This window comes from Brachionichthys hirsutus, chromosome 12 (assembly GCF_040956055.1).
Source record: "Brachionichthys hirsutus isolate HB-005 chromosome 12, CSIRO-AGI_Bhir_v1, whole genome shotgun sequence".
Taxonomy (NCBI): Eukaryota; Metazoa; Chordata; class Actinopteri; order Lophiiformes; family Brachionichthyidae; genus Brachionichthys; species Brachionichthys hirsutus.
The window spans coordinates 8926253-8953368 of NC_090908.1; the positions used below are offsets into that span (position 1 = coordinate 8926253).

Genomic DNA, 27116 nt, shown 5'->3' on the forward strand with positions numbered 1-27116 from the left:
AGTTGTGCTTGTGGAGCAAACAGTTTGATGAATCATTTGAAACCCTGGACATCTAAACACTTTCCAGACATTGAAACATTAGATGACTGGAGATTTTCCAGGCCCTGACGCCATTGACCTAATTCTTGCAGATCGCTACCAGGACATGTGTGTAAAACCCTACAGGCCAAGGTGCTGAGTGCACAACATCGGCCTCCAGCAGCAAGACGGTGCAACAGGCAAAAATGTGATGACATTATCACCGAGCAACGAGGACAAGAGTTATTGATGGAATGAGAATGTGTGGAAAGGCTGAATAATTACATCAAAGGAATTAATTTATGTGTCTTTTATGGGAAACATGGCTAAAATAATGTGAATGAACAAACACACGTTTTTAATCACCAACATCCTTTAAGTCACGGCCAGGACATTACGTTCACGACCCGAAATTTGCGTAAAGACATTCTTCTTCTGCGGGGTAATTGCGTGGGCTGTCGGGTCTCTTCGTTGGACCTCCCTCCCCCGGCTGAGCCATGCACAGATAAATCACTCCCCCCCCCCCCCGCAACTGGTAACCTGCAGACTGCAGAGAGGAGCCGACCGATCCGGGGAGGTTGGAGAGAGAGCGCGCCGCAACAAAAGGAACTTTACGCAGGAAACTGACGGCTCTCCGTCACCGGTTTATAGCGCACGGAGCACCTGTGAGCACGATCTGCTTTGAAAGAGTGGCTCGTTTATTTAAGAGAATGTCCGGCAGCCACATAGCCAGGGTGCTGGTTGCCCTCTGCGTCGGGAGCGCAGTGAACTGCATGCCCCAAGGGACGCACAGGAGCCGGCGACAGGGACAGCAGTATCACGTCCCTTCAGTCTCTCAGGGTAAGTTTTCATTTTCTAATTCATTGGCACTTGGATCATTTGTCTTTGTGGTAAACTGAACCCTATCAGAGGTCAAGAGTTTGAGAGGTTACATGATTCTCACTCGTTTTTGTTTTTTAACATGTTCTTTCTAGAGACAGAAAAAAAAAAAAAAAAAACATGTCACATCCAACAGGATTGTTTCCCAGCAGTTTCATCGTTTGGGATTTCGGTAGTCTGGGTAATGTTTTGTAAGATAAAACAATCTCGATCTGGATTGACTCACAGAGTAACTGGATTAACCTCAATGCCGATGACTTCTGTCATCTCCTCAACTTCATCTGTGTGCTCGAAGCTTCAGGGATGAGTAGTAACAATACAAAGATGGCTTTATTTTTAACGTTGGGGGAGGAATTGAATCCACTAGATGTGAACAAAGACGTTTCCTCCTAGATGGAATTCCTCTCTTCTCCATGCATCTGATTTATTAGCAACCACTGGGCCCTTTGAAGTGGAGTTAACACATCCAGGCACAGCTTCACAGATGTGGCTGAAGCTTTGACCCTCAGTAGGGATGAATCCCATTTTAGGGTTTGTTTATTTGTCTTTTTTATTCCAGTGCATGTGTTTGTAGTTTCAGTCAGGGTTCGACCATTTTCCAGTGGCTGCATTTGTCTTTCCACCCTAAAAAAACACATGGTAAGCAGGTACAGAGTTAGCGGTGTGCAGATGGAGTGTGTTTTTTCACTCACATTTTCCCTAGTGTATGTGTTTGGGTGTCGGCCCAAAAAGAGGATGTGCGTTTTTATTCAACCTCCTGCTGGCCGATTCTACTTTGTCTCATCAACTTTTTTTTCTCTTTCCCCTCCTGTCAGATGGTTGTTTAGAGAATGGCCACTTGTATGGCATTAATGACCAATGGGATCGGCCGTATCTGGGTAGCATCCTGGTCTGTACCTGTCACGGGGTTGCTGGAATCAAGTGCAAAAGCAAACCTGAAGGTTACTTTGCATGTATTTATCTCATAGAAAAAAAAAGAAAAAAAAACAAGTCAGATATTTGTCCATCTCCTGTTCCCTCCTTATAGCTCGTTTTTTTTTCTTCTTCCGTTTTCCGCTGCAGCTGTGGAAAGGTGTTACGATAAAATCAACCAGCTATTCTACACCGTGGGTGAAACCTATGAGAGACCCAAGGAGGGCATGATCTGGGACTGTACCTGCATTGGATCTGGGAGGGGGAAGATCAGCTGCACCATTGCAAGTAAGTTTGTGTGTTGAAGCTGTCCTGTTACTATTAGCTAGTCTAACCTCAGACCACACATCCCAGCTCGTGCATATTCCTGGTTTTCCAGACGGATGCCAGTAAACTGGTCGGTCTTCGTATCCGCTACATCCTGTCAGCAACTGGTGCTGTGCAGCTGTTAGCTGTTAGCTGGATAGTTACAAAGAGGATGACTGTGTGTGTGTGTTTTTATTTATTGTCTTTGTCTTTCTGTGAAGAGATGAACATGCTTCTATCTAATCACCTCCCCCCCCAACTGTCTAGACCGCTGTCATGAGGGCGGGGCTTCATATAAGATAGGTGACACCTGGAGGAGGCCCCATGAAACAGATGGTTACATGCTGGAGTGTGTCTGTCTTGGTAATGGCAAAGGGGAGTGGACCTGCAAACCCGTCGGTGAGTCGTCACAGACCGCAAAGTTTTGGACGAATTGCTGCTTAACTGGCCAATAAAAACAATATTGATTGTCATGATTATTCATTCATTATTTTTGGTTTAGAGAATGTCGCATTAATATTATTATTTGGGTTTGTTTGAATTAGAGGATTTAAAAAAAAAGGTGTCTTTTTTTTTACCCCAGCGGAGCGTTGTTATGACAACTCGGCTGGAACGTCCTATGTTGTTGGGGAGACGTGGGAGAAGCCGTACCAGGGGTGGATGGTAGTGGACTGCACCTGTATGGGAGAGGGAAGTGGGCGCATCACATGCACCTCCAGGAGTAAGACACCCTTTAAATCTGTCTTGGTACCATCACACAAAATAACTTCACTTTAATACAACTTAAAAAAAAACATTATAACTCTTAATATAAAAATTGTATGTATTTTATAATCTGAAAAGCTAGTTCATTTTCAAACTGCACAAGCAGAAAGTCAAATGTATTGTGTTTTACTTCAACACATTTGTCTGTGGATTTTAATTGGCTCTGGAATAAATGTTTTTGAGTTTCTGACTGGAACCATTACTCCCATCCTTAATTCTGTTGGCAGCTGAAACAAAAATGTTATTTATTTACTGTTATTGCCATGTTGGAGACTTCAGGGTGGCCTCGGCCAGCTTTTGTATCGGATGTCCTCAATGAATGATTATCTTTAGTCAACAGCATCACAACAACAGCTGGTGGCCTGGAGGAGCCATCACCCACATGATCGCTGTAGTCTTTAACACATGTATTCTGCATGTAAACGTGAAGTTTTCTCTCTGGGAAGCATGCACCAAAGGGACTAAACCCTAACCGTAAAGACATTTTTTCTCTTTTATTTCTCTACCAGATCGCTGTAATGACCAGGACACATTGTCTTCCTACCGTATTGGAGATACCTGGAGCAAACCAGACGCACAAGGCCACATCCTCCAGTGTCTCTGCACAGGCAACGGTCGAGGCGAATGGAAGTGCGAGCGACACGCCTCACTTCACACCACTGGCCTAGGTGAGAAATGATAACATCCCTCCTGTGTTGAGAGAAGAATGAATACCAGAGACAGATGCTGTGTGGAGAGATAAGAAGCGCTAAGTGTACTATGTGGTGAAGTGAGGAAGGCATATCTCAAAACTCGTGATTGTGACCTGGGGGGGGGGGGCTGGGAATAAGAGAGGGAGATTTGAAACGTGAGAAATTTAGTGGGAAGAATGTGTTCAAACAGTTCACAGAGACTGGGAGAGATAGGGAGACACTCTCATGGGAATATGATGCCGGACAAATAATTAGTTTGTTGTTAGTCATGTAAAGAACTGAGCATTCAAAGATTTGTTTTCCTGTGTTCAAAAGATGTTTTAACTGCATGGCCTTTAGTCATTTCACTTCCAATGTATCATTTCAGGAACGGGCTCCCGCGTCATCACCAACATCCAGCCTGCGGTCTACCAGCCTGCCGTTGTTCCCGAGACCCCCCGGGATGGACCCTGCCAGTCAGATACGGGACTGTCGTACTTCATTGGCCAGCGCTGGATTAAGAACCAGGGGACCAAGAGAATGATCTGTACCTGTCTGGGCAGTGGAGTCAGCTGTGAACAATGGGGTAAGAGACCATTCTATGACTTTATTTTCTATCCTAATGCAAAACAATCACAGAGTCTATAGGTTGCCGTGTTTGGTCTTATTCTCTGTGTGTGTGTGTGTCTGTCTTCGTATAGATGGACCAGCCCCTGTATACGGTGGTAACTCTGGAGGTCAGCCTTGTGTGTTTCCCTTCGTCTACAAGGGGAAGACTTACCACTCTTGTATCTCTGATGGACGCAGTGATGGGCAGTTGTGGTGTTCCACCTCCTCCGACTTTGAGACGGAGCAGAAATATTCCTTCTGCACAGAGAAGAACGGTGAGTGTTTGAGAGTAATCCTCTGTAAGCTTCACGGGAGTTTGCCTTCATGTCCACAAGTTGGATCTATGAACTCGTACGGAAATCACTCAGATCTTATACGAGAAGAGAAGATTGTGTTTGTGTTCACACAGCCCTGAAAAGCCCCCCAAACATTCTTACCACGATAAATATCCAGTGTATATAACTCATCATGAAATGATTTCAATGGGTACTGTATTTTTCTTTCCACAGTATTCGTGGTGACTCGAGGCGGTAATTCTAATGGTGCCATATGTCAGTTCCCCTTCCTCTATAATGGCAGAAACTACACCGATTGCACAGCAGAAGGGCGAAGAGATGGCATGAAGTGGTGCGGAACCACAACAGACTACGATGCAGAGCAACGCTTCGGCTTCTGTCCCATGGCTGGTACGTCTGCTTAAAAGTGATGGAGGGAGAGGGAGAGAGAGAGAGAGAGAGAGAGAGAGAGAGGGGGGGGGGGGGGAGGACAGAAGCAATGAACCAACAAATGTTTTCTGAATGTAAAATCACTTTTCAGCCACTCACTGTGCAACATTGTTGAAATCGGTTAAACTTCAGTTCAATTTTCAGATTTAATTTTTTTATTTGGTCAAAATAGATGGAAAAACGTGTTTATCTGCGTCTCTGTGGGCAGTTTTTTTGCAAACAGGCAGGTCACGCCTTTATCTTACTAGCCACGGAGACTGCTAATTCAATTAGCTAATTGCAATGTCCCTCCCAGTCCATAGTGTCCTGTTTGTGTCTCTACCCAGTCTGATTCAGGGAGTCAACATGGCCTTTGTATTCGGAGCGTTCTTTGGTTATGAAAACATTTGATGGGGAAACCTTCATTTACATAAAAGCTATTTTATGTTAAAAGGGAGTTGGGTGTGATAGGGAAAATCTGATTTACGGTTCTTAAGCTTTTTTTTTTCCATTTATTTAAAACACAGCCACATTGAAGTCACAGTTGCCTTGCAAGCAAAGTGTGTTGTGTTGTGTTGTGAAGGTGTCTCCATGGGTGACAAAAGGAGGCTGAAGCCAGTGAAACGGCAGGGGGTCATTGACGTGGCACTAAAGTGCAAAGGAGTAATGAAATGGGAATGATGACGCTAACATTCCATTAAACAAAGAACACAAACTAACTTATGTAGATATCAGAGGCTAATGTGTGTTTGATGGCCGTAAAAACAACATACTTACGTCAGGAAACGCAATGTTTGGAGAAGATACTGTCTTCTCGTCATGTGATTATAGAGGAACACTAAGGTTTATCCCACATGTTGCTTGAATTCAGAATACTTGATTTAAATTTCCCCCCAAAAGAAAGAAGACTAGTTTCACTTTTATACAAAATATTCCTTCCGGTCTGCCTTAAACTAGACTTCCGTACTCTGATAGCCGGACTGATCAAATCATCCATCTACAGGACCTGCAGTCTCAAAATGTTACGATTTAACTGATGAATAGCAATTGTTAGTATTTTTACAGTATGATAAAACATGTTTTTATTTTTTGGAGATGTTTGAAATTTGATTTGTGTCTGACTCTCACGGTCAAGCATGTGCTCTGAGCAGCTGTGAGAGCAGATGTGCACTCTTGTCCACGCTTAGAAGTGTAAGCATGTACTTTTGTATGTGCGTGTGCAGGTAGGGATGGAAAGCTTTCATCTGCTTCTGGATTTCTTTTAATGCTTGGGATGATTGGGATGAGCCAGCTGAGTTAAACTCAGTCAGCAGCCAAAGCAGTGTGTGTGTGTGTGTGTGTGTGTGTGTGTGTGGGGGGGGGGGGGGGGGGAGAGGTCTTTGAGGTTGGCGCTAATGACTACACAGGGTTGTCAAAACAAACATGGCGCTTGAGATGTTAATTGGGATGTTGAAAAGAATGGTGATAGTCTGGAGCCCATTCTCGTCCACCTGCGCTATCCCTGTAAAGGCTGAATCCCGTGTCTGCCGTGATGATGAAGCAACTTGCCCCGACCATGAGCCGGCATCTAAGGTTAAAACCTTCATCGTGCAAACGGCACCTTTTCATATTGCTAATGTTTTCTTTCTAGAGGAAAATGGCTGCAAAGTTTAAAATAAATAAATAAATCCCAGCTTAGTTTTAAAATAAACGTTTAAAGCCGCTAAATGTAACACGTGTAAAACTGTGTGACTAAAACCGAAGGGGGCGTGACTTGTTCTGATGGGTGCCGAAATTAGCTTGGTTCTAAGGCCAAGCCAACATATCTCAAACCAACACTCTGGCACTTGACATACCAGCCCGAGTGTTTCTACTCCCTGCCAGAGCCACCGAAGGAGGCCGGCATGGCGGCTTCCTCTCGGACCAGATTCTGCTTTACATAGAAACGTCCAGGCTGTGTTCCAAAACGGCAGATCCGCCTTTAATCTCCACATCTCTTCACTTTGTAGACAGCCACGCAGATGCATAGGCTGCCATTCATAATTCAAGAAATGTTGCCGCCATGGTAAAAAGGACTGCTGCAGTCAAAAGAGCTGGAATTTGTACCAGAAGTAGTGATATGAAACACACACACACACACACACACACAGGTGCAAGTCTCAGCCTGCCCCGGCCACCTTCACAAACTTTCTATTCTTCCCGATAAAAGCTCCTCACAATAATTAGTAGAAAACATGTGTTGAACACACCCAGTCATTCATACACAAGGACACAGGACGGCTGTTTCAGGCCTTCAATCCAGGGGAATCTTCTTTCCTCCAGGTGTTCTGTGGTATTTGAGCCCTCTAAAGCCTAATTGTAGGTTGGAATCGTTTGCTCTCCAAGGGAGATCTGTCATTAAGAGAGCGTCTATTTTTCTCTTGATGCCATCACGAACCGGTTGTTTTACCAGTGAGCAATGTGCTGGATGCGTCCCTTTATTCCTCCTGTTATTTGGCGTGGTTTTTCTTTGTTGGGTTTTCAGAAGATTTTGGATGAAATCTTGCAATCAGACATTTCTATCCAAAGTCAAATATTTTCTGGAATAAAACCCGCATTTGACATTTAACTAATTTTGTCCTTGTGTTTTCTAGCCCATGAAGAAGTGTGCACGACCAGTGAAGGGATGATGTACCGCGTTGGAGACCAGTGGGACAAACGGCACGATGTCCTGGGTCACATGATGCGATGTACCTGCGTCGGCAACGGCCGTGGAGAATGGAGTTGTGTCGCTTACTCCCAGCTGAAAGGTATGCTTGCGTATTTAACTAATACAAAAAAACAATGGCAGAGGTCGCCCCCCCCCCCCCCCCCCCTCCCTTCTGTTTGTGGTAGTAATTCGATCGCGATCGTAGAGTTCTCTGAAAGGCGAAAGGTCACGTCTGATCTAATCGCTCACCTGCAAGAGGTTTAAAAGTGAGCCTGCACACCTGCGCGTAATAAAGCTCTCAATCCCACCTGCTTCACGCACAAACCCTCCAAACATTGTGGTACTCTGCTACTTTGAAAAGAGCCTGTGTTTGTGCGTCCGCTGCAGACCAGTGCATTGTGGATGGCCTGACCTATGAGGTGAACCAGACCTTCACCAAGCAGCACGAGGAAGGCTACACGATGAACTGCACCTGCTTTGGGCAGGGGCGGGGCCGCTGGAAGTGCGATGCCATTGGTGCGTTTACCTTGTTACAGGTGTACATCTAGCAGGCTGAGCCATTGTGATTGATGAAATGCACTTCAGTTTTAGAACTGGCTGTATGAAGGATGAATGAATGGATGCGAAAACATAAAAGAATTGTGACGTTCAGCGCTTAACTTTCATTCTCCGTCTGTCGCTGTCCTCAGACCAGTGCCAGGAGCCGGAGTCTAGAGTCTTCTATCAGATCGGCGAGTCTTGGGACAAAGTCATCCATGGTATCATGTACAAGTGCTATTGCTATGGCAACGGCATTGGTGAGCTCAGCTGCGAGCCTCAGCAGTCCTACCCTGGTAAGGTGTTCAACATATAAATGTGCATGTTTACGATGAGGGATACTGTGCAGGTGATAACCTTTTATGTAACAGCATATAGTGGGCAGTGTTGGATTTGTGTTATGTTATGGGAGCTTTATTTTTGCAAGTTTACACTTTTTATTAATTTGCTGGATTGACTGTTTGTTATTTCCATAGAAGCCTCCACAGGAAATGACGTGCTTTATCACAATACACATTTCTATCTGTAAATTAAATAAAACAAACTTTTGTGTCTTGAACCAGTGAAGACGGGTGGACAACAATATGAATACGGTGTAGTTCCGTGTCCTGATGGACAAACTGTTCACAGGATGTTTGTTTAACTCACCTCAGAAATGAGGCCCTTGACTCTGATGTGAACCAGACAGAATGGGTGTTATTTCCTCTGTTTCAAACGCGCCCCTCACTCTGAGCCTTTGTTCTTGGTAGCATTTGCTAGCTCCCCTGTGTTGTTGCCACAGCTGTACGAAACGCCACACTGCCTGTGTGTGTGTGTGTGTGTGTGTGTGTGTGTGTGTTTGCGACCCCTGTTGCACACAAATACACTCCACATGCACACCGTAAAAACCTTCGATTCTTTTGGATTTTAGCAATCTTTAAATTTTAACTGCATGTGTTTTAGTTAACTGAGATTATTCGGTCATCTTCATTAATGATTTTTAAATTATAAATGATATATGCATGATGGTTAAATTACCTCATTTCTGATGACTTTCTGAAGCTTGATCTCCTGCAGAGGTTTGTCTCTTCGCAGGCTGTGTTGTTCGCCATGTCTGACCGTTTTCGTATTACAGCTGACAATGTTTTGCTGACCGCAGCACGGAAATCTTAGATATTCAGTCGCTCTTCTTTCTAGACTTTTTCATCTCTTTTATCTTCCCTTCTTTTTTGCATTGTGTCTTGTACGGCATCCCTGAGGAAGTCTATCTCCATTCCCCCTCATGAAAATTTGCGATGCACGTGAACAGAATGATTGGTTGTCATATTTCGAAGAACAATATATTTTAAAAATATCTTGCAGGATGCATAAATATGTCACCACAGTTCCGAGTGATTAGACAATGTTTGGAAAGAGCAATTGAACTGTTGCTTTTTTTGCTCTGTGTGTGAAGCAGGTTGAAGGGAGACACAAAATGTAGGGCACTATTCCTCCGTAAGTGGCTGTAATAGCAACCAGCTGTGTGTGTGTGTGTGTGTAGGCATACAGAATACTAAATTAAGGGGGGGGGGGGGGGGAAGAGAGGCATATCCAGACTTTTGGCTTGCTGGTTAAAACACCATAAAAGGCAACAATGGGGAAAACACAAGGGAAGGATTTTTTTTTTCCCCCAAAGATTTTAAAAAGTATCAGATTTAGCCCTGCATTGATAAGATCTTCAAAAGACATGCTTTCATTTCCGCTGTCTGTGTTTTATCTCTCCTGTCTGCGGTGTAGTTTAATCTTTTCGGGGCATTCAGGATGACTCTGAGCGCTACTTCCTTATCGCCACCGTTGCTTGTGCATCTGTCCACATCGAGAATAAATGTTGTGTCTATGCTTGGAAAGCCGAGCAGACGTGGGCATGCATGTTTCACATACATGTGTGTATCTATGCAATGCTGGAAGATTCTGCATGAGTGGACATGCAGTATATCCACTGCAAGTGCGCACCCATACCCATTTGCATCCCACATCTGATCCTATGTAACCCTGACCCTCGCCCATAGCCTCTTAGTCTGTAATAGGCAGTAATTGGTCCCAGATTGCTTTTGAGGTTTGTGTATGTGCTTGCAGCCTCTGGTTAACCGAGCCACTTGCTTAGAACCTTTGATTATAGGTCTGATGTTTGGAAAAGCGGTCAGAAAACCTCAGTGCTTTATTGAAGCTACCAGTTTCTATCAGCCCAGCTAATGTCAGCTGCTCACCACATGACTTCTGCTTACATTAAAGATTACTTGACACCCTTTTCTCATTTGTGGAAGCGGTGAAGATTCTACAGCTTTGATCTTCTGCTGATGTCATTTTTTCCCACCTTTTGTGTCTACCAAGCCTTCAATATTCAAACTTTGTGAAATTACATTGCTTGGTCCATCGGTGGACTTGAGTCTGGACTGTTGTAAAATGTGATAATTGCACAATAAAAACATTGCTTTTCAAATAATCGCCTAACAGATGTGCACAGACTGTGGAAAGGTGTCTCGTGTTGTTTGCTGGTGTTTAAATAAAACTCTGGGAGTTTTGTTGAGCGGTGAGAACCATTTTAAGACCGAGGTGCCTCGTGTAGCAAAATAAATAAATTCAGCAATTTTCAGTTATCATCTTTGCTTCCTGAATGCTGCTAGTATTTTTTTTTTTTACTCTGACTACATGCCCTATATCCCTATCTCCCAGACTAACCTAGTTGTGGATGCTGCAAACTTTCTGCTTCAACCAGACCTTTACTTTGAAACCATGTTAGCATTCACTGGGTGGCTGTTTGGCGTACCTGAACTTTTTTTTTTTTTTTTTTTGCTTATCTCCATTGCATCCTCCCAAGCCACTGCTGGCTCATTGATGTAAACAAGATGCTGGGAGTTCAACAAAAGCACAAAGTCCTGCCTGAGATTGGTTAATGCAAATCAAATCCTCAACCTGTGAGATCTTCTTTTAACCATTGACTGTCGTTCTTTGAAAGGACAGAGTTATACATCCTGATGATGGAGCTATGAATACTTCCATGCCCCACAGCTCTTTCCGGGAGATCTTTCTTTTCTCCTTCCCCAAGGGAAGAGGAACAATTAGAGAAACTCTCCTCCAAATGTTCAAATCTGGAATCTCACGGGGCTTTGCTACTTTTTCCTCACTCTCTTTGTGTTCTGTCCACACTACTGCCCACTCGCTGTCGTGTCGGGTAGCGAGAAGCTGCTTTTTGAAAGGTCTCCAGCTGTAGAGGAGCTAGTTTGATGAGCGATAGATCTTATAGTAGAACAGCAGATGTTATGTCAAAGTTCAGCTGTTCCCATGGGTCACGCTGATCTCTTAAATCTATGATTGCATCTTTATTCTTCAAATAGAACATGAACGTTTTTTTTCTAAGTCTTTTCCGGCTTTCTTTCAGGTGGTCACCGCCCCGTCCAGGTGATCATAACGGAATCTGGAAACCAACCCAACTCGCACCCTATTCAGTGGAATGCCCCGCCGTCTGCCCACATCACCCAGTACATCCTTAAATGGAAAGTGGTGAGTTTTCTTATCGAGCCTCTGAATGAACAAACAAATGGTTACCTTGTTTCGCCTGTCTCTGAACTAGGCGTGACGACAGGGGCACCCTCTGCTTGACTTTTATCTAACGCCGTTTTGCACACCAAGTTGTAAACCAAATAATGTTCTTCATCACATTTCATAGAAAAACACCCAAAGTCCGTGGAGGGAGGTGATGATCCCCGGTCATCTTAACTCGTACACCATCTCTGCTCTGAAGCCTGGCATCACGTACGAGGGTCAGCTGATCAGCGTGCTGCGATTAGGGCGTCGAGAGGTCACACGCTTCGACTTCACCACCACTTATGGCTCATGTGAGTAGTTCTTAGTAAATGTGCTGTTGGGTCTTGCTGAGATGCTGCATGGCGTTTCTTCTTTTTCTTTCGGCTTGTCCCTTCAGGGGTCACCAGAGCAAAGCAACCTTCTCCACTTCACCCTGTCCTTTGCATCCTCCTCCTCAACACCGGACACTCGCATGTGTGCAGAGGGTTGCAGCAGGAACGGCATAAAACTTTGTCAGCATGAAGCATGCAATCAACCTTAAATATGCTACATGGGATTTGAACTGGCAATATTTGCAAACAATCAGTTACATTTTTTAATTTCCTTGTCGTCTTTCCTACATTTTAATTTTTAATCCTACAAAATTGGACACAGGCCTCTGAAAAGGTGCTTTGCAATGTCATGAAATCACAATCGCAGTTGCTTTAAAAGCCTCTTTTCTGTGCTCAAAGCCCTGAGTGTCCACCTCTCTCGTGCTTCTCCTGTAGTGGCTACATCACAGGGCGAGACCACCCAGCCGCCGCCTGTGCTTGACATCTCCGAGTCGGTGACCGAAATCACCTCCAGCAGCTTCGTCATCTCCTGGGTTTCTGCCTCCGACACGGTTTCGGGTTTCAGGGTGGAGTACGAGCTCAGTGAGCAGGGACAGAGCACTGGGCAACCCATGGTGCTGGGTAAGTGGAGAAATGCATGGAAGTAAGTTTGGTATTGGAGTGCTACTTTGTAATCTAGGCTGATCACAGGCTTTTATTTTATTTATTTCCCATCAGACCTGCCCCGTACGACTACCTCAGTGAACATTAATGAGCTTCTCCCAGGGAGGAAATACACTGTTAACGTCTATGAGGTTACAGATGCTGGAGAAGACAACCTGATTCTTACTACTTCACAGACCACCAGTGAGTCGGCAAACACTTTCTCTCACTTCAAAGTCCCATCTCTCGTCTCCCACTTATAGAACTTCCAATAAGGTAAAGCTTTGCGAGCTAAATAGTGTTTTCCTTGCCCCCGTTTTTTTCCATAGCACCTGATGCTCCTGTCGATCATGAAGTGGAGGAAGTGGAGGAAACTTCCATTGTCATCAGCTGGGATAAACCTCTGGCTCCCATCACTGGTGCGCGACGGAAATGCTCGTGCGTTGCATCTGGAATCTTTCAGTCGTCTATTAACTAGAAGCTCCGCCATCTCTTTTTCTTTTCAGGCTATCGTGTCGTCTACACGCCATCAGTCGAAGGCGAAAGCACCGAGCTGAACCTCCCCGACACGGCAACCTCCGTGACTCTGGGTGACCTGCGTCCCGGGAAGTTGTACAACATCAGTATCTACGCTGTAGAGGACAGTTTGGAGAGCGAGCCGATCTTTCTGCAAGTTAACACTGCTGGAGATCCACTTCCAGGTAAAAGACTGCAGAACACAAAGCCAAAGGGAGAGAATGGGGCTCGTGGGTGTTCAGCCGGCGCAGTTAATCCGTGTCGATGGATTTCTGGATGAGGAGGACATTTAGATTTGCTCTTCTTTAAAAACACTTTGCTTTGGCCTCGTCAGTCTCTGCCCAAACATTTGCTCGTGTCCTCCTGCAGCTAGTCTGGAGAACCACTTTATGTTGAATTGTTATAGGAAATAAGTTAATATTTGCAATTGTTTTGCTCTAGAAATAATAGAAATACAGATTTTCTGTTCATTATTTTATGGCACCAGTGACCAAATCTGCTTATTTGCTGATTTCAAATCTTAAATATCATAATTTGATCCTTTAAGACCTCTGACTTTAGCCCTCACTCTGCTATATGTCCATAAAATCCCCCCCTTGTTCTTCTAATGCCGACATCCATCACGTTCCCGTAAGTCACTCTGTGACTTATTGCTTGATTTATGTGGAAGATTCCCTCGCAGTGAGGAGTTCTCCAGTGGAACGTTAAGTCATTGGGTTCACAGCTGTTGTGCTTTAATTCTGCTGGACTGGAGTTGTTTAAAATGTCCAAGGCCGCCAGCGCCAACATACTGCTAGGCCAGTCGACCAAATGCTGGAAGTGTGTGCTTGTTTGGACAGTAATGGAATGAAGATCCATGACCTAGTTGAGAGAGTGTGCTCCTAAAAGCCCCCTCCTCTGTGGCAGATGCACTCTGCTACAAGTGGCCTAAGATGACACATAATAAGGAATCGATGTTGCACACGCCACGAGACTGGTCACGAAGTGCTTCCCCTCTTCATGAAATGCTTCATCATGTAATAAAAGGATCATCTTTTTCTATCTTCCTCCCTAATTCATTGTTGTCTCATCTCATCTCTCAGGAGCAAACGTGATTTATTTTTACCTCCGCCAAGGAGGTTATGTTTTCGCCGGCGTTGGTTTGTTTGTCTGTCTGACCGTTGGCAAGATAACTCAAAAATGTCTGGATGGATCTTAATGAAACAGGCGATTAAATTGTGGTGACGATCCAGAAGAGATCCTGGATTCTGGATCACTTTGAGTTTTTCGGTAACATTGCAGTCAATGGAGCTTCAAAATTGTTTCCTCAATACCTCGATTGATTATTGACTGATGTTGAAGGAATTTGACACAATCAGAATCTCTATCTTGCCGCCGAATTTAATCTGGTTCAGATCCAGATTGCGGATACTGTCGTGATCTGGATTTTCCTATTTACTTTAGGCTTTTCAAAAAAAAATATGATGTAAAATATGCATTCAATTCACTCACCGGAAATCACAGTCATAAAGGGGTCCAATATGAACATAAAATGTGTTTTGGATCTGATCCAGAATGAACTTCTGGTGGAGGTTTATGCTCTCTGAGTGCTTTTCGAGTTAAATTATGTTCTTCATTGGCTGCAAGATGAAATAACATAAAAATCAAAACCCTTCCATGAAGTAATGGAATACTTTAACATGGTCTTTATTTAGTTTATAGTTGTGCAGGTCACATTTGAAAATTGATCGGATGAGTTTTAGATTGTGATGCATGCTTTTAAATTAGAAAAGGGGCACCACGTTTTTTCTTGCATGGTGAAGGTTGTGAGTTATATTTATGTTCGACATTTAAACAACGGGCTCTGTGAAAGTTTACGATTTATGGGATTTCTCCCTGCATAAAGGAACTTCACAATGTATTAAAATGTATTTGCAGCAGCTGAATGAGAGCACCAATGTGGTCAAACATTCAGCAATTAAAGAATGAATGAATAATGTAGAACTATAATATATATTTATTTTTGTCTGCACGCAGATGAAGTGTCCTCTCCTACGGACCTGCAGTTCTTTGAGGTGTCCGATAAAAAAATTGTTCTAACCTGGACCGGACCGGCTGGGGACGTCTCTGGCTACAGAGTTACGGCCGTCCCGGTTGACGAGTCCGGATCTCCCCAGAGGGAGTTGACTCTGCCTCTCAGTCAAAACTCTTACATTGAAGTGTCACATCTGGAGCCTGGGATTCAGTACCGCTTCAACATCTACACTATTCATAATGGAGAGGAAAGTTTACCGCTCAGTGGGGAGCAAACTACAAGTGAGTTGGAAACACGGCGTCAGGAGTATGACTCTTCGTATATTATATGAAAGAAATGGTTATGCATATTGTAAAGTATGTCTCCAACCTTGCTAATTTTTGGCTTAAACATCTCCCTCTTTTTAGAGCCCGATGCTCCCACAGACATCCATTTCACCAACGTGACTGAGGACAGCGCTGTGATGATGTGGTTTGCCCCCCGTGCCAAAATTACCGGCTACCGGCTCTTCCTCACCTACGAGAATTCCAACCCCAAGCAGCTGCGCCTGCCTGCCCGCCTTTCCGAATACACCCTGCTCAACCTGAAGCCGGATACAGAGTACTCGGCTACGCTCCATGCGGAGCAAGATAATACACTGAGCGAAGGAGAGACTGCTGTATTTACAACTAGTGAGTGTTTTGCGGCTCAGGCCGCATGGTGGGCTGTCGTGCACGCGCTCAACGTGTGTTAGTTTGGAACGAATTAAAACATTTATGATGATTGAATGACTTTTAGTGTCTTGTACCAAGATCGGTCACTTAAAAATGAGTAGAGGACATTATGGGCAAGGAGAGGTGCAATATTTACAAATTGGGTTTGCTTAATTCTTTGTGGTGTCGGCTCATAAAAACTGATCAGTACACGTCGTAATTTACATTTGTGTGTTTTATTTTTTTAGACTCACCAATGGGAAACGCTCCTTATTTCAGCACTGATGTGACTGAAACTTCCATTATAATCTCCTGGACTCCTGTTTCTCGCATCGGATACAAGGTACACTGGCTAGAAATCCACATCATGATAAATGTTGTTGTTTAAATCAACAATTGGATCGTGAACTTTTCCATCCATTCACATTCTAACGCTTATCCAGGGCGTATCATGGAGGCAACACTCTGAGCAGGGATGTGTAGTTTTCCGTGAATGCAAATTTTTTCCTTCAGTTTGCTGTGGAAAGCACGTCTATTTTTGGCCTCATGTTGGCCCCAGTTAGATAACACAGCCACCATAGAGCTTAGAACTCAGAGTGTCCATCTGATTGGTCAGAATATATCCCACCAGGGATCAGAATGTTCCACTGGCTGCCACCCTCTTGAGAAAACAGTGACCCCTGACCTTTACCTCCTACTCCAGTCCATGTCTCTCTCTCTCTCCCTGCTGTTTCCCTGACTGTGTGCGTTTATCTCTCAGTTGACAGTGCATCCCAGTCAGGGAGGAGAGGCCCCCAGAGATGTGACCTCTGACTCTGGGAGTATTTACATTTCCGGTCTTACTCCGGGAGTGGAGTACACCTACAGCGTCCAGCCAGTCATAAATGGCCATGAGCAGGGAACCCCGGTCACACGTCGTGTGGTCACCCGTAAGATTGCCCCACTAAATAATGACTTTTTGGTTCTTGCCTTTTCAATTCATGATCTGATGTGCTCTAATTTCTGTCCTCTTCTGATTCCTCTTTTGCTTTTTCATCTCCAGCTTTGCCTCCTCCCACTGATCTCAACCTGGAGTCCAAGCCTGGCACTGGAGAGCTCGTAGTCCAATGGAACGGAGCCAGTACACCAGGTAGGCACACATGCACACCCAAAATGAGCATGAAAGTATTAATACGCACCAATAATGTCAAAAATACTCTAACATCATAATATTACGCCTCTGTTGCGTTTCATTATTGAGGCTTTTTTTCCTCGCTGACGTTGACGATCTGATTTTGTTGATTGAACTTTGCTCCGCTCCAAGACATCACAGGCTACAGAGTGACGTGCACCCCCACCAATGGGCAGCAAGGAAACAGTGTGGAGGAGTTTGTGGAGGCAGGGGAGACCTCCTGCACGCTGGATGGCCTCAGCCCAGGAGTGGAGTACAACATCAGTGTTGTCACTGTTAAAGACGACATGGAGAGCGCCCCTGTATCGACTACCGTTACGCCCGGTGAGTGAAGTCAACCGAAGAATGCTGATGCTCAACATTCTGGGAGTGGACAAGTATGAACAAACTTCCCTTCAACCGTCTCCCCCGGCGACCCAGATGTCCCGCAGTTGACAGACCTCACCTTCCAGGACGTTACCGACACCACCATCAGCCTCCGCTGGTCACCGCTCAACACCACGGCCATCACTGGTTACAGGATCACGGTTGTGGCTGCCGGAGAGAGTGTACCCATCTTCGAAGACACAGTTGTGCCGTCGACGGGGCATTACACCGTCTACGGACTGGAGCCGGGCATCGGCTATGACATCAGCGTGATCACGGTGACGGAGAATGGCGAGAGTGAACCCACCAAGGTCACGCAGCAGACCTGTAAGATCCAGGCTTCCGCCAACATGCGTTACTTTTTGATATAATTAACAGGAAGTAAAAAAACAACGACCTATCACGATGTCTATTCTGTGGATAAATGTGATCGGAGTTACGTAACAAAATAAGCTTGTTATTTACTGTAATTTATGGCTCTTCAAAGCACAACCGTTTAAGTTGTTGAAGTTATTACGCTGCATGCTCCCTTTAATAATCCTGTGTGTGTGTGTGTGTGTGGACCATCTGGTTTCAGTTTAGGTTTTTTTTTTAATCATACCGAGGGTCATTTTGCCCCCCAATGCAAACACAGCTCCTTCTCTCAGTTTAAAGATGTCGTAAAACTTCAGACATATTTACACCGACGCGTATAAAACACAGACTCGTGCTTTTAAAAGGACGACAGACCTCTTCTTGTTTTTAGTGGAGTCATCAGATTGTTTCTCTTTCTTCATGTCTATTTTCAGCCCTCATTTGTCTTGACGGTCCACCGTTTTATTTGGGCAATAAATAAAAATAATAATTCTACTCTGACTTGAGCACGCTCTGAATCCAGCTGCTCTCTTGTTGTGATAGCTGTACCGGCCCCCACTGATTTGGGCTTTGGAAAGGTTGGACAAGACAGTTTGGAGGTGACCTGGGCGTCTCCTCTTGTCCCCAATGCTGCTGACATCAACAGCTTCCTTATCAGGTCTGAAAGCTCAGTTTTTTGTTTTGTTTTTTGCGCAGCAGATCTTCTTTGACTTGAATAGAGCCACATATCGCCTCTTCTTTCAGATATCATCCCATTGATGATGACGATGACATCACAGAAACCAGCGTAGAGGACGGGAGCAACCGAGTGCTGCTAAGGAGTGAGTCTCGGCCAAAACAAAGTCATTCCAGGAAAACACAGACACAAAAATGGCTGAATTACGCGTTTGTCTTTCCCACTGTCTGCAGACCTGCTGCCCAACACCGAGTACCTGGTGAGCGTGGTTTGTGTTTATGAGCAGAGGGAGAGCTCACCCCTCGTCGGCACTCAGAAGACTGGTAAGTCTTAACTGATGTGACGCAAACGGACGGAACGTATCCATCCCGGAAGGGAAAAGATGCTCTTGGCGTGAATCTGAACCCCTTCTTTTATTTGAACCATCTCCAGCTCTGGATTCACCGGTTGCCCTGCGTTTCTCCGAGATCTTCACCAACTCTTTTACCATCCACTGGCTCGCTCCCCAGAGCAAAATCTCTGGCTACCGCATCCGCTATCAGATGGTCAGCGGCGGGAGGTCCAAGGACGAGCGACTGCCCCCCTCCAGGAACCACTTCACCCTGACTGGACTCACTCCGGATACGGACTACTTGGTCAACGTCTTCGCAGTGAGCCGGACGGAAGAGAGTCTGCCACTCGGCGGGAAACAGAAGACGAGTACGAACTCCGGACTTCTTCATTTCACTAATCATCGGGTTGTTTCATTTCATCTCTGGCGTCTCTCTCCCTCCAGTCTCGGACGCTCCAACAGACTTGGAAGTGCTAGACTCCACCCCCACCAGCATCACCATCCGCTGGGACGCCCCGCCTGTAACTGTGCGATATTACAGGATCACACACGGAGAGACGGGTAAACATGAAGTAACGGCTTAAGGAATGATTTTTATCTTCCACATTTACACGTTTTCTTCTAACATTTGTCACATTTCAATGATTTTTTTTAAATCCAGGCGGTCACAGTAATCCTAAAGAGTTCACAGTCCCTGGTTCTCGGTCCACTGCCACGATCAGCAGCCTGAAGCCTGGCACCGACTACGTCATCACCGTCTATGCTGTGACTGGCAGAGGAGACAGCCCTGCGTCCAGCATTCCAATCTATGTCACACACAGGACAGGTACACGCACACACACACACACACACACACCAGGTTTCCAAACACAACTTTCTCCTCCATCTTTCCATGTTTCCATCCTCCTCTTGTAGGCGTTGACTCTCCTGGTGAAATGGAGGTGATGGACGTGAAGGACAACAGTGTCACAGTGAGGTGGAGTCCTGCTCAGGGCCCAATCAAGGGATACAGGGTGACTGGGGTCCCCAGAAATGGACAGGGACCGTCTTTTACTGAGGTTGTGGCTCCAGGTATGGCATTGGACTGAACTTGAAATGTATGGTTTTGTCAATAGCTTCAGGCATGTTTAGCGTTTAGTCTTCTTTCTGACTTCTCAAGGTTATAAACTCTTAAGCTATGTTGTCCATGTTTCTTTTTGTCCCGTTGTCCAGACCAGACAGAGATCACATTCTCAGGACTGATGCCCACAGCGGAGTATGTTCTGAGTGTGTACGCTCTTGGCCAAGATGGCGAGAGCTCTCCAGTGGTAACGAATGCTTTAACAAGTGAGGACACTTTTTAGAGATGTTTGTCACATATTCTCTTCCAACATTTCCCAACTCGAACCATCAACCACCTTGTTTTTTCCCCCATTCGGTCCTTCGACTTCTAGATGTCGACCATCCCAAGGACCTGACCTTCTCTGACATTGACTCCACCTCTCTGCGAATCTCCTGGGACAGTCCCGAAGGGATTGTTACATCTTACCGGGTGTTGTATTCCAGTTCGGAGGAAGGGGATCGAGAGCTGCGCCCTGCTCCACGTCATGATGCGGAGTCTACCGTCATCTACGGGCTGCAACCCGGCACTGAATACACGGTGAAGGTGATTGCTGTGCATGACGACACTGCCAGCACACCTCTAGTCGGGACACAAGCTACAGGTAAGGACGAAATATATTTTGGGGGTGAAGGTTTATGTCCTTTTTTTTTTTTTATCAATAAGCTCCTCTTTCTGTCAATGCTGTCGCCCTCTAATGTTTTTTTTTTTTTTTTGCTCTACTCTCCACCCCCCCAGCCATTTCACCTCCCACTAAACTCCAATTCTCCCAAGTTGGCCCCACGTCTTTCATTATGCGCTGGGCAGTGCCGGGTCAGGATAACCGACTGACCGGCCTCAAAGGCCTCACAGGTTACCGTGTGGTGGTGAACCCAAAGAGCAAGAGCGGTCCCACCAAGGAGATGAACTTGGCTCCAGATGCCACACAAGCACACATCTCTGGACTCATGGTGAGTTCAAGTCTGTAAATGAACACAAAGGACTGTCATTTGTTACCTCTGCTAAGGAGGCTATGTTTTTGATGCTGTTTGCCTGTTTTTTAGCAGGATTATGGAAAAACTGCTGGATGGATCTTGATGGAAAAAAATTAATCTGAAGCTGCGTCTAATTTAGATCTCATTAAATATTGAGAGCAATCCGGATACCCGTCTGGATACAAAAATAAATCTCGATTTTCCTATTTACTTATAATGTAGGCTTTTTCAAAACAAATCACCATCATAAAGGAGTCTGATATGCGCTGTCATGCAAAATGTCTTCTGGATCTGATCCAGAATGAGGTCAGGAAAAACTATTACATTTTAACATTGAAAACCCCATTTACGGATTAAAAAATCTATTAAAAATACGCATCAACTCTGATTCACTTTTACTTTTCATGGTTGGTGTATAAAGATACCAAGAACAATTTATAACCTTTCGGTGATGATCCAGATCACCATGTGGACGGTATAAATCCAATTAGGAGGGGAATGAGCTGCTTGGCAAAGGTTTGCGCTCTAAGTGCTTTTCTAGTTTTTATCTTTGGAAAAGAGGTTTCAAATGAGTGCAGGAACATTTTTATGAGTACGAGAATGAACTTGCTGATACGCCACTCTCTCATTGACTCCTCTTTGGTCTATGTCACAACGCACACAAACCACTCATATGAACACATACCTATTGATATAGTATAAATATTCCAATTGTTTTCCGTTCATGTGGAGGAATCGCAATAAATTGAGGTTTTTCTTCATCTTAGATTGCAACTGCCTATGAAGTCCATGTATACGCCTTGAAAAACTCGCTGACCAGCAAACCCCTCCAAGGAGAGATCACCACTCAGGAAAGTGAGTCTCGAACTCTCACATGTAAAAAGTCAGACCAATAAAGCTCATAAATGGGATACTACAGCAATATTTTAGATGGAATTAAAATATAACTCACAGTAACTGAAAATATTGATATTTTTATTAATACAATTATTCAGTCTGGTTTTTCTGTAGTATTTTATCATTTGTTTATAGTATTTTTGGATTATGCATTGTATTTAGTATTTTATTCTTTATCTCATCAGTTGCTCGTAAAGCACTTTGAATGATTAATTGTTAAAGTCCTCTCACACTTTGCGCTTTCTTTTTCTTTTTTTCTCCTCCCCCCACCTGAAGACATCAGCCCTCCTCGTCGTGTTCGAATCTCTGACGTGAACGACTCCTCCATCGCTCTCACCTGGCGCTCCAAGAGTGATGCCATCTCAGGCTTCCTGGTTGAGGCCACACCCACTTCCTCCTCTTCAGGATACATACCCATTCAAAAGACCATCCCACCCGAGTCACGTTCGTACGCTATTACAGGTACATAGATAATTGCAATGTGCCTTATAAAAACATAAGAGACGCGGAAACCCCCGTAATAACAAGTAAAGTAATAAAAAGTCATCTAAAATAATCAATATTCCTTACATCCGTTTGTTAATGTTTCTGCTCAGAGCCACAAACAGTCCGTCACTCACCTATCATTGTGTCTCCACTTCAGGCCTGGAGCCCGGCACCAATTACAAGATCAACATTTACACTCTGAAGGGGAATGGTCGCAGCTTACCGCTCACTCTCACTGCAACCACAGGTGGCCATTAATCTTCATCGCACGGACGCGTATGGCGAGAAGAAACTTTTAGTCAACTTGCTTCTGTCTCTTTCAGCCAAACCAGTGGTCATCCCCCCCACCAGTATCCGTTTCACCTCCCTGAACCCGAAAAGCATCTCTTTTACGTGGGAGCCGTCACGCAGCCCCGGGGTGACTGGGTATTATGTCACTTATGAGGAGGCTGGAGGTTTGCCGCGGGAACTTACCCCGAGACCCCATGCAAGTCAAAGCTTCGCTATTATCAATGGTGGGTGTGGAGTTGTGAAGACGTGTGGGAAATCCATGCTAATTTGCTAATAAATGACAAGTTTTCTTTCCTTTTTTTCTTTCCTTCTTTGGTTACAGGCCTGAAACCGGGAACTGAGTATGTCATAAAGATTGTCGCCCTGCAGAACGCTTTGAGAAGTACATCTCTAGTGGGCAAAGCTAGAACCCGTAAGTATACGCATTAAGACAAATTAAAACCATGGTGCTACAAGTTATTTCTTTTTAAGAGTAATATATAAATAGATACGACTAAATACTTGAAATTCTGTGCATGAGAGGTAGGCTCTGCTGCCCTCTGATGGCTTCTTACTGTAACTGCTGTTAAAGTGGATTTTCCTTCGACCAGTGTCCTTTGTATTGGTATTAGTATTGGTTAGACATGCAAATGAATAGGTTCCTGTTGTGTCTCGTGTCCAATCAGAACCAGATACAGATCATCAGCTATTGATCCCTGAGCTTCCACAGCTTCCTGTTCATCACAGACCCAGCACTGATATCCTGGATGTTCCAGAGTCCTTCAATTACAAGATGTAAAAATCTTCATTTTCATACTACAAACATCATATTATGTTTTATATTATATTGTCCATGCTTTTCTCCATGTGTAGGAATTCTTCATGCTTTCTCTCTCTGTGTCCAGTTTTGACTCCAATAATGTTCACTTGGCTAGTACTAGTGGCCAAAGCCAACCAGGCCAGCAGGGTCAGCATATTTACACAGAGTACCAAAACCTGGGCCCTAATAATGGACTTCATGGTCCATTTGCTGGACCAAAAGAAGGCCAGAGACCGACTCTCAGAGAGCCATTGGTCTATATTCCTGTAGCGGGCCCTGATGGAAATAGAGTACCCCTGGTCAAGGTTGGTGAAGTTTAAATGCTCTGTTTTAAAACTGCTTTGTTATTGCTATAATAATGTATTTCCAACATCATTTATGTTTGCTTTTTTTGACCACAAGTCATATGTGCTTGATCCTGCAGGTGAGCGACGGTCCTCTTCCAGGCCTTGCATTTGGTTTCCCTGACAATGAAACAGAGTTACCCCAAGAAGCACAGACAATCACAACCATCTCCTGGCAGCCCATTCCTCAGACCTCAGAGTATGAGGTGTCCTGTAACCCCATCACGCACCTGGAGGAGAGGGGCTTCCAGGTATGCAAACATGATCTGTGTCTCAGAACAGGGATCACATACATAGTTACTGCTCACATCGCCGCTTGATATTTAAGGATCTCTTCTGTCTCTCCATATAGATGCGTCTTCCCGGCACCTCCAACAGTGCCACACTGATTGGATTGACATCCGGAGCTTCCTATAATGTTGTGGTAGAGGCCATGAGGGGCGGGGCTAAAGAAAAGGTTTTGGAGGAAGTTGTAACCGTTGGCAACACTGGTACAGTAGACCACACCGGAAAAGCATGCTCGTACTACAATAATATTATTTGACACTCTTTAACATAAATAGCTGATTCTATGTAGCTCATAGAAAATGTAACATGATTGAATTTGAGTAGCAATAACTGATCTTTTTTTAATCCTTATTATTACACTGCATACTCTGACTGCATTTTTTATTTCCTTCCTTTAGTTCGAAGTGACATGCCCATTACAACCAATCAGGACGTTTGTTATGACACGTTCACACAAACGTACCACGAGGTGGGCTCTGAGTGGGAGCGAATGTCAGAGACGGGCTTCAAGCTGTGGTGCAGCTGCCTGGGGCTGGGCAGCGGTCACTTTAGGTGTGATTCATCCAGTGAGTGGCTTATTAATCCCCTCCCAGCATGCTTTGCAAAGACACCATGGAATTAAAAATCAAATAATTCTATGTGATTTACTCAAGAGGACTTTATCAGAAGATTTTTTTTTAATATTGCAATGTACAATTGTACACTTTATAAATTCCTCATCGACAGTTCAAAAACAATTGCATTGTAAAGTTAATATTCTGTGTGCAGCAACTTGCATAAAATTATCTGTCAGAAAATGCTATAAAATCTATAACAACATCAATAACCGAAGACCTTTCTCAAATATATCATAGCTACATGCTATTTGCATACATAAGTTGACTTAAAGAATGATCATATCTGCCTGTTGGCTGCCTTTGATGTTTTCTAACCTAAGCTAACTCAGTCTCAGTTATTTGTATTGTCCATCCAGCAATACCAGAAACTGAGATCATCCTTCCCTTACCATTTCTGAGTATATGAGTCTCATGCATTTCTCCTCTGCCTCACATGCTCTTTTTTTCTACCTCTCCTCCCTTGATCAGAATGGTGCCATGACAACGGTAATAACTACCGCATTGGCGAGAAGTGGGATCGCCATGCCGAGAATGGTCACATGATGAGCTGCACCTGTCTGGGCAATGGTAAAGGAGAATTCAAGTGTGAACCTCGTAAGTATAGAATAGTTATTAACCCATTCATGTCTGTTATGGGATTCATTTTAGATGAATGACGATATGAACAAATGTTTGTCTTTTGTATTTTACTTGTCATTCTCCAGACGAGTCGACATGTTATGACCATGGGAAAATGTACCAGGTTGGAAACCAGTGGCAGAAGGAATATCTGGGAGCTCTCTGTACCTGTACATGCTATGGAGGCCAACAGGTGTGTAACCGTGGATTGCAAGTGTCTCATCAAAGAGGAAATGGATTGATGGATGGATATTTAATATATTTTAAAAAAATCAATATTATGTCTTGTAATCTTGCAAAAACATCAGCCATGTCCTGAAAATGTTCCTTTTGTTATCTTGAGAATTTAAATGAAATCAGAAACTCCTCAATAGTTTTTCATGACCCAACAACGAAGTTGTGTCTTTTTATATTTAGAATTTTCATTACATTGTGTTGTTAGTTTGTAATTTTTAAGATACATTGTGTCCTGCTAAGACATTATACGGTAATAAAAAGCATAATCAGAAAAAACATTAGCTATGGGGAAAATGAAGATGGAGATATCTTGGCTCTATCCAGACACATTTTAATCTCAGAGCAACGTTGTAAAGTCAAGTGACCAGATTGTGAGACTGTGCTTTTGCGTAACATAACTCCTCCCTCCTTCACATTAGGGCTGGCGCTGTGAGATGTGCAAGAGGCCCGGAGGACAGACTTATGTAGATGCTGATCTCGTCCATCCCGTACATTCAGATGACTTCAACCGGTACAGAGACAACGCTCTACGTAAACTGGTCAGTGTGTCACTATGACTTTATCTACTTTTAACTTCAAGTTGTTGTTTTTTAATGTTTCATTCATCACCACTCATCCATTTATTCCTAATTATTACATAATAGCAAATGCTATATACTTCCGTAAATACAATCAAATCTGATTTTCTCGCTGTGCTCGCTCTTTTTTTCTTTCTCTCCAGAACATCCAGTGTCCTATTGAATGCTTGAGGCCAGAGCTGCTTGCAGACGCCATCAGCCCCTCAGAGTCGTGAAGAGGGGAGTGTGAACAAAGGATGAAGACGAGAAGCCCTCTTACAGTGTCGCTACCACTTCAAGAAAGAAGCTTCCTGCTGCTTTCTGTAAAAGATGACAATTCCATCTGATCTATGCCTTAAAGGTTTTTTTCCACACCTTAAGAAGACTATTTGCTACACCAACCTCACTGTTACCAATCACGATCCAGCTTTCCCTGTCTGTTGTGATCCTTTTTTCTTCAGTCGGAACAAGGATTTCTATTTTGACATCAACTTGTCAGAGCCCAAATCCTGCTGCTTTTTCACCCAGACCTACTGTGGACACACACACACACACACACACAGACACGCCAGATGCAATACTGTTGTGTATTTTTTGCTTTAGCATTGGAATATTTTTGAATCATTCCATCTGTCTTTGATTTAAAACAGACCACTTTTTATATATTTACTCTATGTTCCCTGCTAATAACTTTAGTCACTTGTTTCATTTGTCATGATTCTGAGGCTGACTGTGACGAATATATTTAGGAAACCTTTAGTCAATGACAGCATCCTTCCATGCCATTTCTAAATCAGGAGAATGTGGGTTTATTGCAAAGTCATTTCAAAGCCGTGCAGTATTTCTGTTGCGGCTTCAGACATAATTGTGGAACTCAGATTTGAAAAGGAGATGATTGATGTTGTATAAGCCATACATAACTGTAAGAGTCATGTCTGTCTGTCCATGGTCAGTGTCCCTCTATTTTGATGAGCACTGATTTGATAAGAATTTTATTATTATTATTATTATTAGCTACATGCAATTCAAAGCAAATCTCATGAAAAAGTTAAGCAGTTACTTACAGGTTTCTGTTAAAGCGGTTGCCTAGTTATTATGACATAGGTCCTTCAGGTCATCAACTGGATAAGATTATGTGATCTGTTATGTGGATATTTTTAGGAGTTCACAGGAGATAAAGCCAATAAAATCCATAGATCAAAA

General features: G+C 44.0%; 1 protein-coding gene across 1 annotated transcript; it reads left to right on the forward strand.

Moving 5' to 3' along the window:
* Positions 1 to 728: 728 nt before the first annotated feature.
* fn1a (fibronectin 1a) lies at positions 729 to 26149 on the forward strand. The gene is made up of 49 exons (XM_068746550.1): positions 729 to 858; positions 1713 to 1838; positions 1960 to 2097; positions 2383 to 2514; positions 2699 to 2836; positions 3390 to 3548; positions 3940 to 4137; positions 4253 to 4435; positions 4670 to 4846; positions 7477 to 7632; positions 7920 to 8048; positions 8222 to 8365; positions 11467 to 11588; positions 11755 to 11923; positions 12380 to 12565; positions 12662 to 12790; positions 12916 to 13005; positions 13093 to 13287; positions 15119 to 15397; positions 15524 to 15787; positions 16057 to 16151; positions 16569 to 16737; positions 16851 to 16937; positions 17112 to 17303; positions 17400 to 17672; positions 18243 to 18357; positions 18444 to 18520; positions 18609 to 18698; positions 18808 to 19074; positions 19151 to 19267; positions 19368 to 19532; positions 19622 to 19777; positions 19919 to 20032; positions 20140 to 20409; positions 20544 to 20755; positions 21547 to 21634; positions 21953 to 22138; positions 22320 to 22409; positions 22486 to 22677; positions 22776 to 22865; positions 23119 to 23227; positions 23338 to 23557; positions 23677 to 23847; positions 23949 to 24087; positions 24283 to 24450; positions 24970 to 25095; positions 25206 to 25312; positions 25776 to 25895; positions 26078 to 26149. The coding sequence occupies exons 1-49, from the start codon at positions 729 to 731 to the stop codon at positions 26147 to 26149; spliced, it is 7521 nt and encodes a 2506-aa protein (XP_068602651.1).
* The last annotated feature ends 967 nt before the right edge of the window (positions 26150 to 27116 follow it).